This window comes from Mobula birostris, chromosome 14 (genome assembly GCF_030028105.1).
Source record: "Mobula birostris isolate sMobBir1 chromosome 14, sMobBir1.hap1, whole genome shotgun sequence".
NCBI classification, from domain to species: domain Eukaryota; kingdom Metazoa; phylum Chordata; class Chondrichthyes; order Myliobatiformes; family Myliobatidae; genus Mobula; species Mobula birostris.
Window position 1 is genome coordinate 21,880,350 of NC_092383.1, and position 16,017 is coordinate 21,896,366.

The following is a 16,017-nucleotide window of genomic DNA, read 5'->3' on the forward strand; positions in this document are numbered from 1 at the left end:
AGTGGGCTGAAGAGGTTCGACATGAGACCCTAAATACTCAGAACTTTCTACAGGGGCACCATTGAGAGCATCCTGACCGGCTGTGTCACTGCCTGGTACGGGAACTGTACCACCCTCAATCTCGGGACACTGCGGAGAGTGGTGCGGACAGCCCAGCGCCTCTGTGGATGCGAACTTCCCACTATTCAGGACATTTACAGCAGCAGGTATGTAAAAAGGGCCCGAAGGATCATCAGAGACTCCGGCCACCCAAGTCACACCCCGGTTCAGCTACTACTGCCTGGAAAATGGCACCACAGCATTAAGGTCAGCACCAACAGGCTCCGCGGCAGCTTCTTTCACCAGGCCATCAGATTTATCAATACACATTGATCTGATTGCATATCTGTATATACATGTAACAAAACAATTATGTATACAATTTTACTGTTTGGGCAATATCCACCCACATTGTCCCTCCTTATTGTTTGTACATTACCACAGAGACACAACTTAAAGATTTTTACTCCCTCGGATGTAGGAAACAAAATAAATACAAATACAAATTTCAGGATCGCCATAAAATCCATGAATGTTCTATGACAACTGGCACACTTGGAATCAACAGGTTGTCTGCGAGGTATCTTCTGAGCAGACCTGCCTTTGTAGGATCTTCAGGAGTTTCAAAACTATCCTTCTCCCAAAACTACCAAAGTAACAAGTAGAAGGATCTCAGCCCTGTCCAATTAAGTGCTTGGAAGTTCAAGCTACTTACAAGTACATTACTTAACTCACCAGAAACACTCGTACATTTTCCTGCTGCCTGACAGACTTGGGACTCACCTGTTCCTCCAGTTTCTTGTGGAGTTGTTTGACACGAAATGAGAGCTGGATGTTCAAAACGAAACGCCGTATACTTTGGTACCTGCGTCTTACCAACCAGGCACGGACATGCTTTTGGATTATTAATGCTTTCTGATCCTTCACCATCTACAACAAACAGTAAATACACTTAGAATCCTCTGTCTAAGCCTTTACCATCAATAGAGCAAAAACCCATTCTACTGATTGCTTTTAAAAAGCCTAAATATAAATAAGAATTACATTTTATCATTTCTCATTTCTCTGGAGCTATACTTCAGGGATTTCCTTTATATTCATGCATGGGTTATTGCTGAACTGCAGAGTCCACTGGGCATATTCATTTAGTCCAAACAGTTGCAGTAGTGTGTACTATCTACAAGATGCACTGCAACAACACACCAATGTTACTAAGGCAGCACCTTCCAGACCTACGACCACTCCCATCTAGAAGGACGACAATAGCAGATACCTGGGAATACCACGAGTTGGAAATCCTCCTCCAAGTCACTCACCATCCTGACCTGAAAATGTATCGCCATTCCATCATTGTCGCTGGGTCAAAATCATGGAATTCCCTCCCTATCAGCACTGTGGGTGTACCTACACCCCAGGAACTGCAGCGGTTCAAGAAGGCAGCTCGTCACCACCTTCTCCAGGGCAACGAGGAATGGGCAACAAATGCTGGTTTAGCTGGCAATGCCCGCATCCCATAAATGAATAAACAAATAAAAAGTCTTCTGATGAACGAGAGAAGACCTGCAGATGCTGGAAATCCGAGCAACACACACAAAATGCTGGAGGAACTCAGCGGGCCAGGCAGCATCTATGGAAAAAAGCACAGTTGACGTTTCGGGCCAAAGCCCTTCGGCAAGACTGGAGAAAACTACTCCTCAGCATTTTTTCTCCAGTCCTGCCGAAGGGCTTTGGCCCGAAATGACGACTGTGCTTTTTTCCATAGATGCTGCCTGGCCTGCTGAGTTCCTCCAGCACTTTGTGTGTGTTCCACTGATTATCATTTTTTAATACTCCTTCAAAAACCTGTTCAGATATATACTGAATTAATTTCATTTAGCGTCTGCAGTTACGCAGTTTTCCAGGCATGTGATTACTCTTTACCTTCAGCCGTTTTGTGCTGAGTCTGTCTCTGACGTGGCTCTTTGGTGCTTCCCGTGTCGCCTTTTAGTCAGGGTGATGTTGCTGAACAACGCTCTTACTTTGGAGTTGCTAGGGTTACATTTTTGCTGGTTTTAGTCTTACCTTCTTATAACGCCTTCTGGCAAGCCAGCCACGGGTGTAGCTCTGGATGGTAACGGTGGCCAGCAGAATGAGCTGGTAAAGACGGCGCACTATGAACTGCCGCCAGTGTTTCTGGATGATGACCGCTGCCCATGCTTGCTTCAGGGAAGTGGCATTCAATACGTGTCTTAAATGAAACAAATAGAACTACTAATTACCTGATAAACCACAAGCAATTATTCTGCCTATTTCATTACAAAATTGCATTTTAATTCATTAGGTAAGCCAAAACACAGCAAATAAAGGGTTCATCTTTGTCCTTTGCGATGAATAAAATGCAAGCTACTCAACTGTGTGAGTGGGCCAGTGTTAGAGTGAGGTGTTGAGGCTTTTTCTTTCTCATTACACATTTAATGCAGTGGGAATGCCAGGCAGGACAGCAAAATGCTCCCCTTGCAGGATGTGGAAGGCAGGGAGACCTCCAGTGTCCCTGACGACGACAACTGCAGCTTCTAACAGACGGTGTTAAGGAGTTGGAGCTGGAACTGTTTGGGCTCTGGGTCATTTGGGAGGCTGAGGGGTTGATTGACAGGACGTGCAGGGAGGTAGTTACACCAAAGGTGCAGGACACAAGTAATTGGATGACGGCTGGGAGGGGAAAAGGGGGTAGGCAGTCAATGCAGAGTACCCTAGTGGCCATTCCCCTCAACAACAGGTATATTGCTTTGGATACTCTTGGGTGGGATGGTCTAGCAGAGGAAAGCCATATTGGTTAGGTCTCTGGCAGCAGGTTTGTCTCTGTAGCTCAGAAGAGAAGTGGAGAAGAAGAGACGATGCTGTAGTGATAGGGAATCCATTGGTAGGGAAACAGAAGTTCTGTGGATGAGAACAGGATTCCCCGATGGTATGTTGCCTCTCAGGTGCCAGGGCCTGGGACATCTCAAATCGAGTCCTCAGCATTCTTAAGCGGAAGGGTGAGCAGCCAGAGGTTGTGGTCCATGTAGGTACCAGTGACATGGGTAAGAAGACGTGACGAGGTCCAGCAAAGTCAGTTCAGGGAGTTAAGTGTTAAGTTAAAGGACACAACCACCAGGACTGTGATCTCAGGATTGCTACCTGTGCCACATGCTAGTGAGGCCAGAAGTAGGAAGATTATCCTGTTTAACACGTGGATAAAGTGGATAAGGAGATGGTGAAGGAGGGAGGGCTTCAGATTTTTGGATCATCGGACTCTCTTACAGGGAAGGTGGGACTTGCACAGAAGGGATAGTTTGCACCTGAACTGGAAGGGGACCAATATCCTAGCAGGAAAGTTTGCTAATGCTGCACGGACTTGGTGGTGAGGGGAGGTTTAAACTAGACCCTCAGGGGGTTGGGAAAGAGAGCGCCACAACAGATAGTGGAGTGGTTGTGGAGAAAGGTGTTCTTAAGCCGACATACAAAGTCAGGAATCAAAAGCTCGAGCGTGGTGGGACTAATGTTCCGAACTGCGTACATTTCAATGCAGGGAGTATTGTAGGGAAGGCGGATGAGCTAAGGGCGTGGATCAGCATGTGGAATTATGACATGATAGCCATTAGTAAGATCTGGTTGCAGGAGGGGCAGGACTGGCAGCTCAATGTTCCAGGGTTCTGTTGTTTCAGACATATTAGAATGGAAGGTGATTACAGGGGAAGGAGTGGCATTACTAGTCAGAGAAAATGTCACAGCAGTGCTCAGGCAAGACAGGCAGGAAAGCTCCTCTACTGAGGTTTTAAGAGTAGAACTGAAGAATAAGAAAGATATGACCATATTAATGAGATTATATTATAAACCACCCAACAACTTGCAAGATTTAGAGGAGCAACTTTGTACAGAGATCGCAGACTGTGGCAAGAAACATAAGGTTGTGATAGTAGGTCACTTTAACTTTCCACATATTGGCTGGGACTAAAATATTGTAAAAAGGCTGGATGGGAAAGAGTTTGTCAAATGTGTTCAAGAAAGTTTCCTTAATCAATACACAGAAGCTCCAACTAGAGAGAGTGCAGTACTAAATCTCCAATTAGGGAATGAGACAGGGTGGATGACAGAGGTTTGCGCAGGATAACACTGCATCTAGTGATCATAATGCCATCAGTTTCAAGGTAGTTGTGGAAAAGGGTAGGTCTGGTCCTCGGGTTGAGATTCTAAATTGGAGAAAAGCTGATTTTGATAGTATCAGAAAGATTCTGGCAATTATGGATTGGCTAGGTATTTTTCTAGCAAAGGTACACTTGGTAAGAGGGAGGCCTTCAAAAGTGAAATTTTGAGAGTACTGAGTTTGTATGTCCCTGTCAGAATAAAAAGGCAAGGACAACAGGTTTAATGAACCTTACTTTTCAAGAGACATTGAGGTTCTGGTTAAGAGAAAGGTGTATAGCAAGTATAGGCAAGTAGGAACAAATGAAGTGCTAGAGGAGTACAAGAAATGCAAGAGAACAATTAAGAAAGAAGCAACACACACAAAATGCTGGAGGAACTCAGGCAGATCAGACAGCACCTATGAAAATGAATAAAGTCAGCGTTTCAGGCTGAGACCCTTCTTCAGGACTGGAAAGGAAGAAGAAGAGAGAAGACACCAAAAAAAGTAAGAATTTAGGAGGGCTAAAAGAAGGCATGAAGTTGCTCTAGCAGATAAGGTGAAGGAAAACCCAAGGGCTTCTACAGATATATTAAGAGCAAAACGACAGCAAGGGACAAAATTGGAGATCAGAGTGGTGATCTATGTATGCAGCCGCGAAAGATGGGGGAGATTTTAAATGGATTTTTTTTGCATCAGAGAAGGAGGCATTTGCTGTCTTGAGGCAAATAAGGGTGGATAAATCCACAAGGCCAGACAGGGTGTTTCCGTAGACCCTGTGGGAGGCTAGGGCTCTAGCAGAGATACTTAAAACATTCTTAACCATTGATGAGGTGCTGGAAGATTGGAGGCTAGCTAACGTTCCATTATTTAAGAAAGGCTCCAAGAGTAAACCAGGAAATTATATACTGGTGAGCCTAACATCAGTGGTGGGAAAGTAAGTGGAAGGTATTCTTAGGGACCAGATATATAAGTATTTGGATAGACATGAACTGATTAGGGATAGCCAAAATTGCTTTGTGAATCGTAGGTTATACCTAACCAATCTATATAGAGTTTTTTGAGGAAGTTACCAGGAAAGTTGATGAAGGGAAGTAAGGGGATGCTATTTATATGGACTTTAGCAAGGCCTTTGACAAGGTCCCACAAGAAAGTTCAGTCACTTGGCATTCAAGAATAGACAATAAATTGGATTAGACGTTGGCTTCGCAGGAGAAGCCAGATGAATAAACGGTAGTAGATGGTTGTACTTCTCTGACTGGAGGCCTGTGACTGGTGGAGTGCTGCAGGGATCAGAGCTGTTTGTCATCTGTATCAATGAGCTGGGTGATAGTGAGATCAACTGGATCAGCAAATTTACAAATAACACCAAGTTTGGGGATGTAGTGACAACAAGAAAGGCTATCAAAGCTTGAAGCAGGATCTGGACCAGCTGGAAAAATGGACTGAAAAATGACAGGTAGAATTTAATGCAGAAAAGTGTGAGGTGTTGCATTTTGAGAGGACCAGCCAGAACTGATCATATTTGTGGAGCAGAAGGGCACTGTGGTAGAAGAGGGATCTGGGAATACAGATCCATAATTTCTTGAAAGTGGCATCACAGGTAGATAGGGTTGTAAAGAAAGTATTTGGCACATTGGCCTTCATAAATCAATGTACTGAGTACAGGAGTTGTAATGTTATGTTAAAATTATGTGAGACATAGGTGAGATTGAATTTGGAGTATTGTATGAAGGTTTGGTCACCTACCTACAGGAAAGATGTAAATAATATTGAAAGAATGCAAAAAAACTTTGCCAGGACTTGTGGACCTGAATTATAGGGAAAGGTTAGGACTTTACTGTTTAGAATGTAGAAGATTGAAGGGAGACCTGATAGTGGTATCCAAAACTATGAAGGGGTATAGATAGGGTAAATGCAAGCAGGTTTTTGCCACTGAATTTCGGTGAGACTGCAAATAGAGGTCATGGGTTATGGGTGAAAGGTGAAATATTTAAGGTAAACACCTGTCTGTATCTTGTTTTACGGCGGTTGGGTTAAGGGAAACATGAGGGGGAGCTTCACTCAGAGGGTGCCGAGATGCCAGTGCAAGTTGTGGATGTGGGCCGATTTCAACATTGAAGATAAAGTTGGATAGGTACCTCGATGGGAGGGATATGGAGGGCTATGGTCCAGGTACAGATCAATGGGACTAGGCGGGTTAATGGTTTAGCATGGACTAGATGGGCTGAAGCGTCTGTTTCCGTGCTGTAGTGGGCTATGGAACTGTGACAATGTTTTCACAGAACGTCTGATGCAACTTTATCCAATGTAATCTTTATTTCCATAAGGAAGATATCCAAAAGTTAATGAATATTAGTGCGCTGACAAAGAGACGTAAAAGGATCTATATTGTCTAATTCCAAGAATTTTAAGTTTGTGGCTGGCATCCAAATAAGATTATTAATTTATGACTAATGCGAGCAAAATGATAAGGAGTGGAGATGAAGGTCTGGGAGAGATGTCAGAGGCAGGTTTTTCTTTTACACAGAGAGTGGTGGGTGGGTGGAGTGCACTACCAGGGATGGTGTTAGAGATAGAGGTGTTTGGACATTTTAGAGAGTCTTAGAGAGGCACAACTATGAAAGGAAAATGGAGAGCGCTGTGGGAGGGAGGGGTTATTTTGACCTTGGAGAAGGTTAAAGGGTTGGCGCAACATCATGGGCCAAAGTGCCTGCACTGTGCTGTGGCGTTCTGTGTCCTATATTCTAATTCCACAATTTAGTAGCAGGTTAGGACTAAAGGTAACACAGAGTGAGAGTTTCCACATGGTTCCTGTTTTAATAATGACAAACTTAAGCTGGATTCCATTTGGAAACTTAATACAGTCACATTTCCTATTTAAAGTATGTAATATCCAATATGATATTTCCAAAGGATTAGTGCCATGTATCAGTGGAGACACAAACTTTATTCCTACTTCATATATTCAAACACTAGAAGACTGTCAAACTGTTGGCTCAGCCTAATTCTCTTATCACTGAAGCTTCAAAATCCACTCTCTACCCTACTGCCTATTACACCACTGGCTCTCAGGGCAGCAATGAAAGTCCTCCACTTCTTGCACTGTTCAGCGTTTCCTTCATCATGTCAGTAGCTATTCAAAGTCCACAGAAAATAAACTTTTTAAAGAGGATTGGATTTGTCAATCAAGCCTTTGAAACATTAATGGTTAGAGGACTCAGAATCTCCGACTCTGAGGCAGACGTGACCCTGAAAATCTCTTAGAAACCTATTTATTTATGCATTTTAAAGTATAAATTCAGCAGTAAGATTGCAGTAAACCTGCTTACTCTGTGTGGGAAACTAAACAGGACACTAAATAGCAATTTCAGTAAATGGTGGTATGCGAAATGAATTGTGATTTATTTAGAGATACAAGGCAGAACAAGCCCTTCCAGCCCAACGAGTCACACCACCCAGTAACTCACCTATTTAACCATAGTCTAATTACAGGACAAATTACAATGACCAATTCATCTACCATCTTTGGAATGTGGGAGGAAGCCACAGCACCCAGAGGAAACGCAGGCAGTCACGGGAAGAACCTTAAGACTTCTTACAGACAGCTCTGGGATTGAACTCATTACTCTGACACCCTGACTGTGATAGTGTCTCGCTAACTGCTGTGCATATGGTAAACGATTTGTGATATACCCCTAAATACAACATGGCATTGTTATTTTTGCCAAAGTTAAACACAGGAGTACAGTAGTAAGTTATCTTTTAACACTGTGTGGTGGAAATATCACAGCGTCTTTATTTTCATCTAGCAGTACTACATTGGAATAATGGTTCACTGTGCTTTTATGAAACAATGAGATAGGTATTCTGAGACTCTAAAACTGCTTTCTGGCTGTCCTCGGGTCACATCGATTGTTTCAGTGTGACCTCCAGTGCAGTCTTCCAACTGGGAGCCCAGCTCCCAGCGCATCAGGGACCATCTGAAATCCACCTGTGTGGGGACACTCACAGACAGGCTCTGTAGCCAGTCAGAGCTATCAACGTCACTGAACATTTGTGAATGCCCCGACATTGAGTCAGTCACACGTTAGACATAGTAAAAGTTTGAAAATTTATAAATATGCATGCACAAACGTAAACACAAACCATGGGTTTTACATATTTTTAAAGCCTGGAGTCATTGAACTATGTATCAGGCCATTCGGCCTAATCCAGCCATGCTGACCAAGCTGTCTAACTGGGCTACTCCCATTTGCTTACAATGGCTCATTTTTCTTTCGATCTCTCCTATCCATATAACTGAGAAATCAGAATCTGAGTTGGGTTTATTATCACTGACAAGCTGTGAAATTTGTTGTTTTGCAGCAGCAGACAGTGCAACACATAGAAATTATTGTAAATCATGTGACAGAGGGCGCTCGGTAAATGCACCCCTTACACATGTGCATTTACACACACACAGACACACATGCAAAAACACTGCCTTGTCTTGCATGGAGTGTACACACTTCAATGTCTTACCCAGTATGTTCTCAGAATGGGTCCTGAGCTGAGCTGATGCGCTCGCGTTGGCTTTGTGGTGCCTCTCCGCCAGTCACATCAGAATATTCCAATTCTTTAGTGATGGAGGTGTGTAAATCTGTATACCATATGCTGTTTTATACTACATTTAAGGTAGATACATCTGTTTATTTTGTAATATGATCGTTACTACATTGTGGGGTACATCATATTCAAATTTATGTGTAGTCTTAAGTTAATTTTGTGCATAATTAAAGACGGTATATCCTGGTGCCTAGTAAACGAGGATCATCACTCTCAGTGGGAGAGAGAGAAATCGGGACGGCCGAGAGCTCATACTGGACAAAGTATGGAGCTATTACTGTGTTTTCTGGTAGGTATCTTGTAAACATTGGCAGTTTTCTTCTCACTATTTTTGCCGATTTTTGTAAGTTTGTTTTTGACGTACCTAATAAACACCCTTTGTGTAGATATGCAAAAAGAGAGCAAGTAGTGAGGTGGTGTTCTTGGGTTCATGGACCACTCAGAAATCTGATGACAGAGGGGAAGAAACCACTCCTGAGTCATTAATTGTGCACCCCCAAGCTCCTGTACCTCCTCCCTGATGGTTTTAATGAGAAGAGGGCGTGTCCTGGATGGGGAGGGCCCTTCATGTTGGGTGTAGTCTTCTTGAAGCATCACTTTTTGAAGATGTCTTCAATGTAGGGGAGACTAGAACCCATGATGGAGCTGCCACATAGATGGAAACATCCATATGTTGATAGCTCTGACTGCCTGACCTCTTGCCAGCTGCCAAGGCTGTGCGGTGAGTGGTACCACATAGACGACTATAGATGGTTGACAATCCTATAAATGTCACCAACACTCCAGTGATGAATATCTGTTATCTGTCAAGTAGGATGCCGTGCACAATCCTGATTTGATGGAGGCGGACATGAGAGCATGGAGGAAAACCTGGTGAAATTTCTGAAATGCCTGTTTCGCCACCGCTGCTACTGTGTGATCCCGAATCTCCAGAGGGGAAGGCCCCAAGTCCTTGGCTTTGCTTGTTGATTGGTGGCCGGGGCAGGGTTGAAGCGCTCAGCAGAGATGGTGCTCGGTGCTCGGTGTCGGAGGGCTGGTCGGAGGCACGAAGTTTTTGGACGGACTCAGAGTCCGCTGCGGTCGGGTGCTTCCAATGCATTGGCAAGTTTGCGGCGCTGGAGGTCCACGGCAGGGAGAGTTTCTCCCTTCTACCGTCTGCGTGAGATGTTGGGGCTATCGGGACTTGAGACTTTTTATTTACCATGCCCATGGTCTGCTCTTTATCAAATTACGGTATTGCTTTGCACTTTTGTAACTATATGTTATAATTATGAGTTTTTTGTCAGTTTTAGTCTTGGTCTGTCTTGTGTTTCTGTGATATCATACTGGAGGAACATTGTATCATTTCTTAATGCATGCATTTCCAAATGACAATAAACGAGGACTGAGTGTCCTCATAATCTCAAAAAAACATTATAAGTGTCATAACTGTATCTACCACCACGATATCCTCTGGCAGAATTTCTCATATGCTCAGCACCATCTGTAAATAGCTTCAGTTCTCTTGCTCCTGGCAGTCAATAACACCCATAAGTTAGAAAAGGGACCGATTCTCTTGGGCCTGGGCCTGGTTTAACCTGATGCCAGCTCCGCAGGCAGATTGCATAGCTGGGAAGCTGGGAAGCCTGCAAAAGGTTCCTGTTTCACTGGACACCATGATCATACAGGGGACAGGCTCACAGTCTATAGTACGTTCCATGCTACAACATTTGCCTGCTACATAATATTGACTTAACTTCAATTGTACTTTATTGTTAATGAAAATCTCCATATCCTGTTTAAACTGTCATAATTGCCAATATATTTAAAACATACCACAGTTTCATTGCCTTTTCTAAATCTTTTTTTCTTATTTATTGTTTTCCAAAGCAATGGAATAAATTCCGGATACATTCTTACCGTATTGCGCGCTGCCCACGTACATACTGTTGAATGACGACAGTGGCTTGTTTGAGCTTGAGGAATTTTTTCCGTTGAATCCAGCAGCGCAGGTTTTTCTGTATGGTGATCGAAGCTGCCCTAAGTCTATCTGCCCGCAGTTTCTCCAAATAGGCCACTTGTCCTGCTCGGAAGAAAATCTTGGTTTTACCAAAGTGATATTGGTTTGGATCCTGCAGGAAACAAAAAGAATTATTATTCACCAAAATCAGAAATCAAAACTAAGACCCAAAAGGCTTTGATTACAGAGTTTTCTTATTGAATGAAAGAAACAGATGGAGTGAAATACGCATGCTACTACAGTCAAAACACACCTATACTCTACTGGACCAGACACCAATCTCAAGCCTTTTACACCCTCGAGTTAGGCAGTATGGTGTCCATGGTCACTAAGTCTCAGAAAGTGCAGCATCAAGGCCTCACCTTGGAATGTCCTGATAAGCTGAGGACACAGCATGAAATAGTCGAAAATGTTAAAGTAAAATAATTAAGTTCTTTCCATCCCTTTTGCCTGTCAGCAAACTCCTGGGTTTCTGATTGCACGGCGGTTCAGATCTGTCATAGGAGCCAAGAGTTATTTCCTGTCTAAATATTGCTGAGTTGAGTTCGGTTCATTTGAGCTACATAGGCATTTAGTTTGGATGTTTACTTTCCATCACGGACACGCACATGGAGGTGGGAGGGTGATGCTAGGATAAGGAAGTGGTAGCCTTGTGTACTAGACATGAACAGAGAAAGTAAAGTGGTTAAAACGAAAGAAAATTTTGTCTTTGTTGCTTGAATGTTAACAGAGTCACAGGTGAGATTCTACCATTGGCCTCCAGTGATGAGTTGGAGAGAGAGAAGCAACGGCTTTCCACGTTCAACCACGCAGGCACATCGTACAAGCATACGGAATGAACTGACTGGCACTGGAAGTCTAGCTGGCAGCTTCACTCAATTTACACATCTGACTTGCTCAGTTCAGTTGCTCCGGCATGTTGTGTGTGTTGCTCTGTATTTCCAGTATCTGCAGGATTTTTAGAGGATAACTGACTTTCTGTTGCAGGAATCAGAATCACGTTTAATATCACTGGCATATGTCGTGAAATTTATTAACTTAGCGGCAGAAATACAATAAATACAGAAAAAGAGAATTGCAGAAAGTATATATATATATATATATATATATATATATTTATTAAACAGCTAAATTAAAAATACAGAGAAGACAGAAAGAATAAAAAAAGTGAGGTAGTGTTCACGGGTTGAAAGTCCATTTAGAAATCGGATGGTAGAGGGGAAAAATGCTGTTCCTGAATCGTTGAGTGTGTCCCTTCAGGCATCAATGTATGTACAGTCTGGTGCATTGAAGTCCATATTTGAAATTCATTACACAGTAAAACAATGAAATTACATTTCAGAAGCAAAATTCAGTGCACACACATCATACATTAATGCATTCTCACAGGACTAATATTGCAACCAATACAATCCTCGCATGGAGTAAAGGGAAATGTTTCTAACCATTATATAATTTACCTTACATACTGTTGTGTCACAATTATTTTCTTGAACATGTATAGCAGAGGAAGAAAGAGAGAGAGCATATTACATTACAATATTAATTTCAATAGAGTTATATATTGATTTGAATGTAGCAAGATTAGAGTTATGATCAGTTGAAGTATTAACAATGGCAGGAGTTGGACAAATAATTTAACTGTATTCCCTTATTATACTGACCTGAATTAAGCGTTGCAAGACCTCTTTGCAAATTTGTTTTTTGTCATTTATTGCCAAATCACGTTGTGACATCAAAATACGGTAACGGCTGAAAAACTCAAAGTAAGTCCATCTGAAAATGAAGAAATAATATTTATGTTTTGCACAGTCTTCTACAACCAGGCACTGCAGTGGCAGGATTGGTAGGAGTTGAGGTTCACCTGGAAGGGTAACTCTGTGCACTGATCCGAATAGTTTCCAGAACACCACAGGCTCTCAGCTGCTGAACAACCCTCTTTGAGTCATATCTGAAATTAAAAGTTGCAATATTAAACTTGAAGTTCATCAGCACGATAGGTGTTATTATTACGTAATATTTCAATTATGGAAGTAACGTTAAGAAGGCAAGAAAACTTACTCAAATGGGAGTTTGGCGTCGTTTGGCTTAATACATCGCACATAGTGAGGTGTTGTGGCGTTAAGTGTCTCCATCAGCAAATGCAGAGAATTACGGAACTGCAATTAACATAATTTCAGCAGGATTAGCAAGTCAATCTTTTGGTTGGACATAGTACAGCTCAGGAACTGGCACTCCAGCCCATTATGTCAGTGCCAAGCACAATGCCAAATCCAACTAATCCCAGCTGCCTGCACATAACCCACCTCTCTCCACTCCCTGTGTATTCATGTGCCGAAATGAAAGCCTCTTGAACATCACTTTCAGATCTGCTTGCACCGTTACCCTTGGCAGCACCTTCAGGCACCTCCACTCTCGGTAAAACAACTAGCTTCGCAAATGCCCTTTAAACTTCTGCCACCTCCTCCCACCTTAAAGCGACGCTCTCTGATGCTCCAGATTTATCTGTTCATTTGGTGATTCAGCGCGGAGAAGGTGCTTCTGGCCCTTCGAGCTGCACCACCCCAGCAACCCCACAACTCCAATTAGCGCCGACCTAATCACGGGACAATTTAAAAATGACCGATTAACCTCTTTGGACTGTGGGAAGAAACTGGAGGACCGGAGAAAGACCACACCATCAATACGGAGGACGTACAGAGGCTCCTTACCGAACGGCACCAGAATTGAACTCTGAACTCCGAACTCCAGAACGCCCCAAGCTATAACAGCGGCGCCCAACAACCTCCCCTGGGGAAAAAAAAAATTCTGGCTGTCTAACCCTGTTTCTGCCTCTCATGATTCTATAAACATCTACTTAAGTCGTCGCTCATCCTCTGACGCCTTAGTGAAAACAATCCAAGTTTGTCCAGCATCTATAGCTAATACCCTCTAGTCCAGTCAGTGTCTTGGTAAACCACTCCTGAGCCCTCTCCAAAGCTTCCACATTCTTCCTATAATAAGGCAAACAGAACTGCATGCAATACGCCAACTGGGCTTTAACCTACATTTTCTACAATTGCAACATGACTTTCTGACTGGTACCCTTTGCCCTCAGCGAAGGAGACATCTTTTAACCACCACCTACTTACATTACCACTGTCAGAACGACAGAGGATTGGATCCCATTAGAAGATGCAGTTCTGTTAGAAGGTCTTATTGCAGAAAGTGATTCCCTACACAACTGTACCTTACTGCCGACTGTCGTGCGGTGTTGCTTGTTGAAGGATTTAAACCCTGGCCTTGCAGCTCTGACCTTAATATGTGCATTCAAGTTTCCCGTGGATGTTTCATTGTCTTGAAAGAAATCGACTAGTAGCTGGAACTGTAAATTTTTTTAAAAAAGAGGCACGATAGGTCATTACAATACATTTAAGTTTTGCTGCATCCAATTCCATGTTTCTCAAAGTAAATTTATAATCAAAGTACATACTGTATATACTACCCTGAGATTCATTTTCTTGCAGGCAATCACAGAAAAACAAAGAAATACAACAGAATCAAATAAAAACTACAAAGACTGACAAACAACCAATGTGCAAAAGACAAACTGTGTAAATACAAAAAAAAAATAGTAAATAAATAATTCTGAGAAGTGAGTTGTACAGTCCTTGAAGTAAGGCCATCAGTTGTGGGTTCAGATCTGGGCTGAGGTGAGTGAAATTATCCACGCTGGCTCAGGAGTCTGTTGGTTGAAGGGTTAAAACTGTTCCTGTACCTGTAGTGTTGGACCTAAGACTCCTGCACCCCCATTCTGGGCTTACTTTTACCTGTACTCTCCTTCAGACATTGTGACATTTATGGCTTGGAAAATCTATTTCAATGCATCTGACCTGAGTTCTTGCTACAACTCCCATGTCAACTGATTAGATCCTTTTTCCTTTACTGGGCAAAGTGCCACAAGTATCATTCACCCTCCAAGCCCTCATTTGACAATCATTACTGAAGCACAGGGCTTTACAATGATGTACCAGAAAGCTTTGATCTTTTGCTTGCTCAGTACCCACTGAAACAGACATACACAATTCCAACAATGCAACTTCAGAAACTGGGCGACTTCAATTGAATAGGTAATGAACTCTCATAGAATAGGAATGCCATGACCAGGTGCATTTTATCTGGCACACCGAGCAGGTAACTTGGCACAGGTCAGGAATTAATTCTGAGAGTTTCTGCTGAGCACAGTCCAGAAGTTCTGAGTTTGTCACGTTTGATTTGTTTGAACTGTGAATAATTTTACTTAGCTTTGTGTCTGACTCGAAGTGACATTTTCACATATTAATAGACAATAGGTGCAGAAGTAGACCATTCGGCCCTTCGAGCCTGCACTGTCATTCTGAGAGCATGGCTGATCATCTACTACCAATACCTGGTTCCTGCCTTGTCCCTATAACCCTTGATTCCCCTATCCATAAAATACCTATCTAGCTCCTTCTTGAAAGCATCCAGAGAATTGGCCTCCACTGCCTTCTGAGGCAGTGTGTTCCACACCTCCACAACTCTCAGGGAGAAGAAGTTCCTCCTCAACTCTGTCCTAAATGACCTACCCCTTATTCTTAAACCATGCCCTCTGGTGCTGGACTCTCCCAGCATCTGGAACATATTTCCTGCCTCTATCTTGTCCAATCCCATAATAATCTTATATGTCTCAATCAGATCCCCCCTCAATCTCCTTAATTCCAGCGTGTACAAGCCCAGTCTCTCTAACCTCTCTGCGTAAGACAGTCCTGACATCCCAGGAATTAACCTAGTGAACCTACGCTGCACCTCCTCCACAGCCAGGATGTCCTTCCTTAACCCTGGAGACCAAAACTGCACACAATACTCCAGGTGTGGTCTCACCAGGGCCCTGTACAAGTGCAAAAGGATTTCCTTGCTCTGGTACTCAATTCCCTTTGTAATAAAGGCCGACATCCCATTAGCCTTCTTCACTGCCTGCTGCACTTGCTCATTCACCTTCAGATGAACAAGTACTCCTAGATCTCTTTGTATTTCTCCCTTACCTAACTCCACACCGTTCAGATAATAATCTGCCTTCCTGTTCTTGCTCCCAAAGTGAATAACCTCACACTTATTCACATTAAACGCCATCTGCCAAGTTTCTGCCCACTCACCCAGCCTATCCAAGTCACCTTGAATTCTCCTAACATCCTCATCACATGTCACACTACCACTCAGCTTAGTATCATCA

General features: G+C 43.0%; 1 protein-coding gene across 3 annotated transcripts in view; it reads right to left on the reverse strand.

Moving 5' to 3' along the window:
- Positions 1–16,017, reverse strand: part of myo5c (myosin VC) — a 123,589-nt gene that overhangs the window by 53,473 nt on the left and 54,099 nt on the right. For all 3 annotated transcript variants that reach the window (XM_072278210.1, XM_072278209.1, XM_072278207.1), the window contains exons 15-21: positions 14,017–14,151; positions 12,849–12,946; positions 12,652–12,738; positions 12,452–12,563; positions 10,688–10,899; positions 2,101–2,266; positions 823–969 (exon numbers count right to left, since the gene is read on the reverse strand). In XM_072278210.1, the coding sequence (XP_072134311.1) occupies positions 823–969; positions 2,101–2,266; positions 10,688–10,899; positions 12,452–12,563; positions 12,652–12,738; positions 12,849–12,946; positions 14,017–14,151 (957 nt within the window). The remainder of the gene's footprint in view (positions 1–822; positions 970–2,100; positions 2,267–10,687; positions 10,900–12,451; positions 12,564–12,651; positions 12,739–12,848; positions 12,947–14,016; positions 14,152–16,017) is intronic.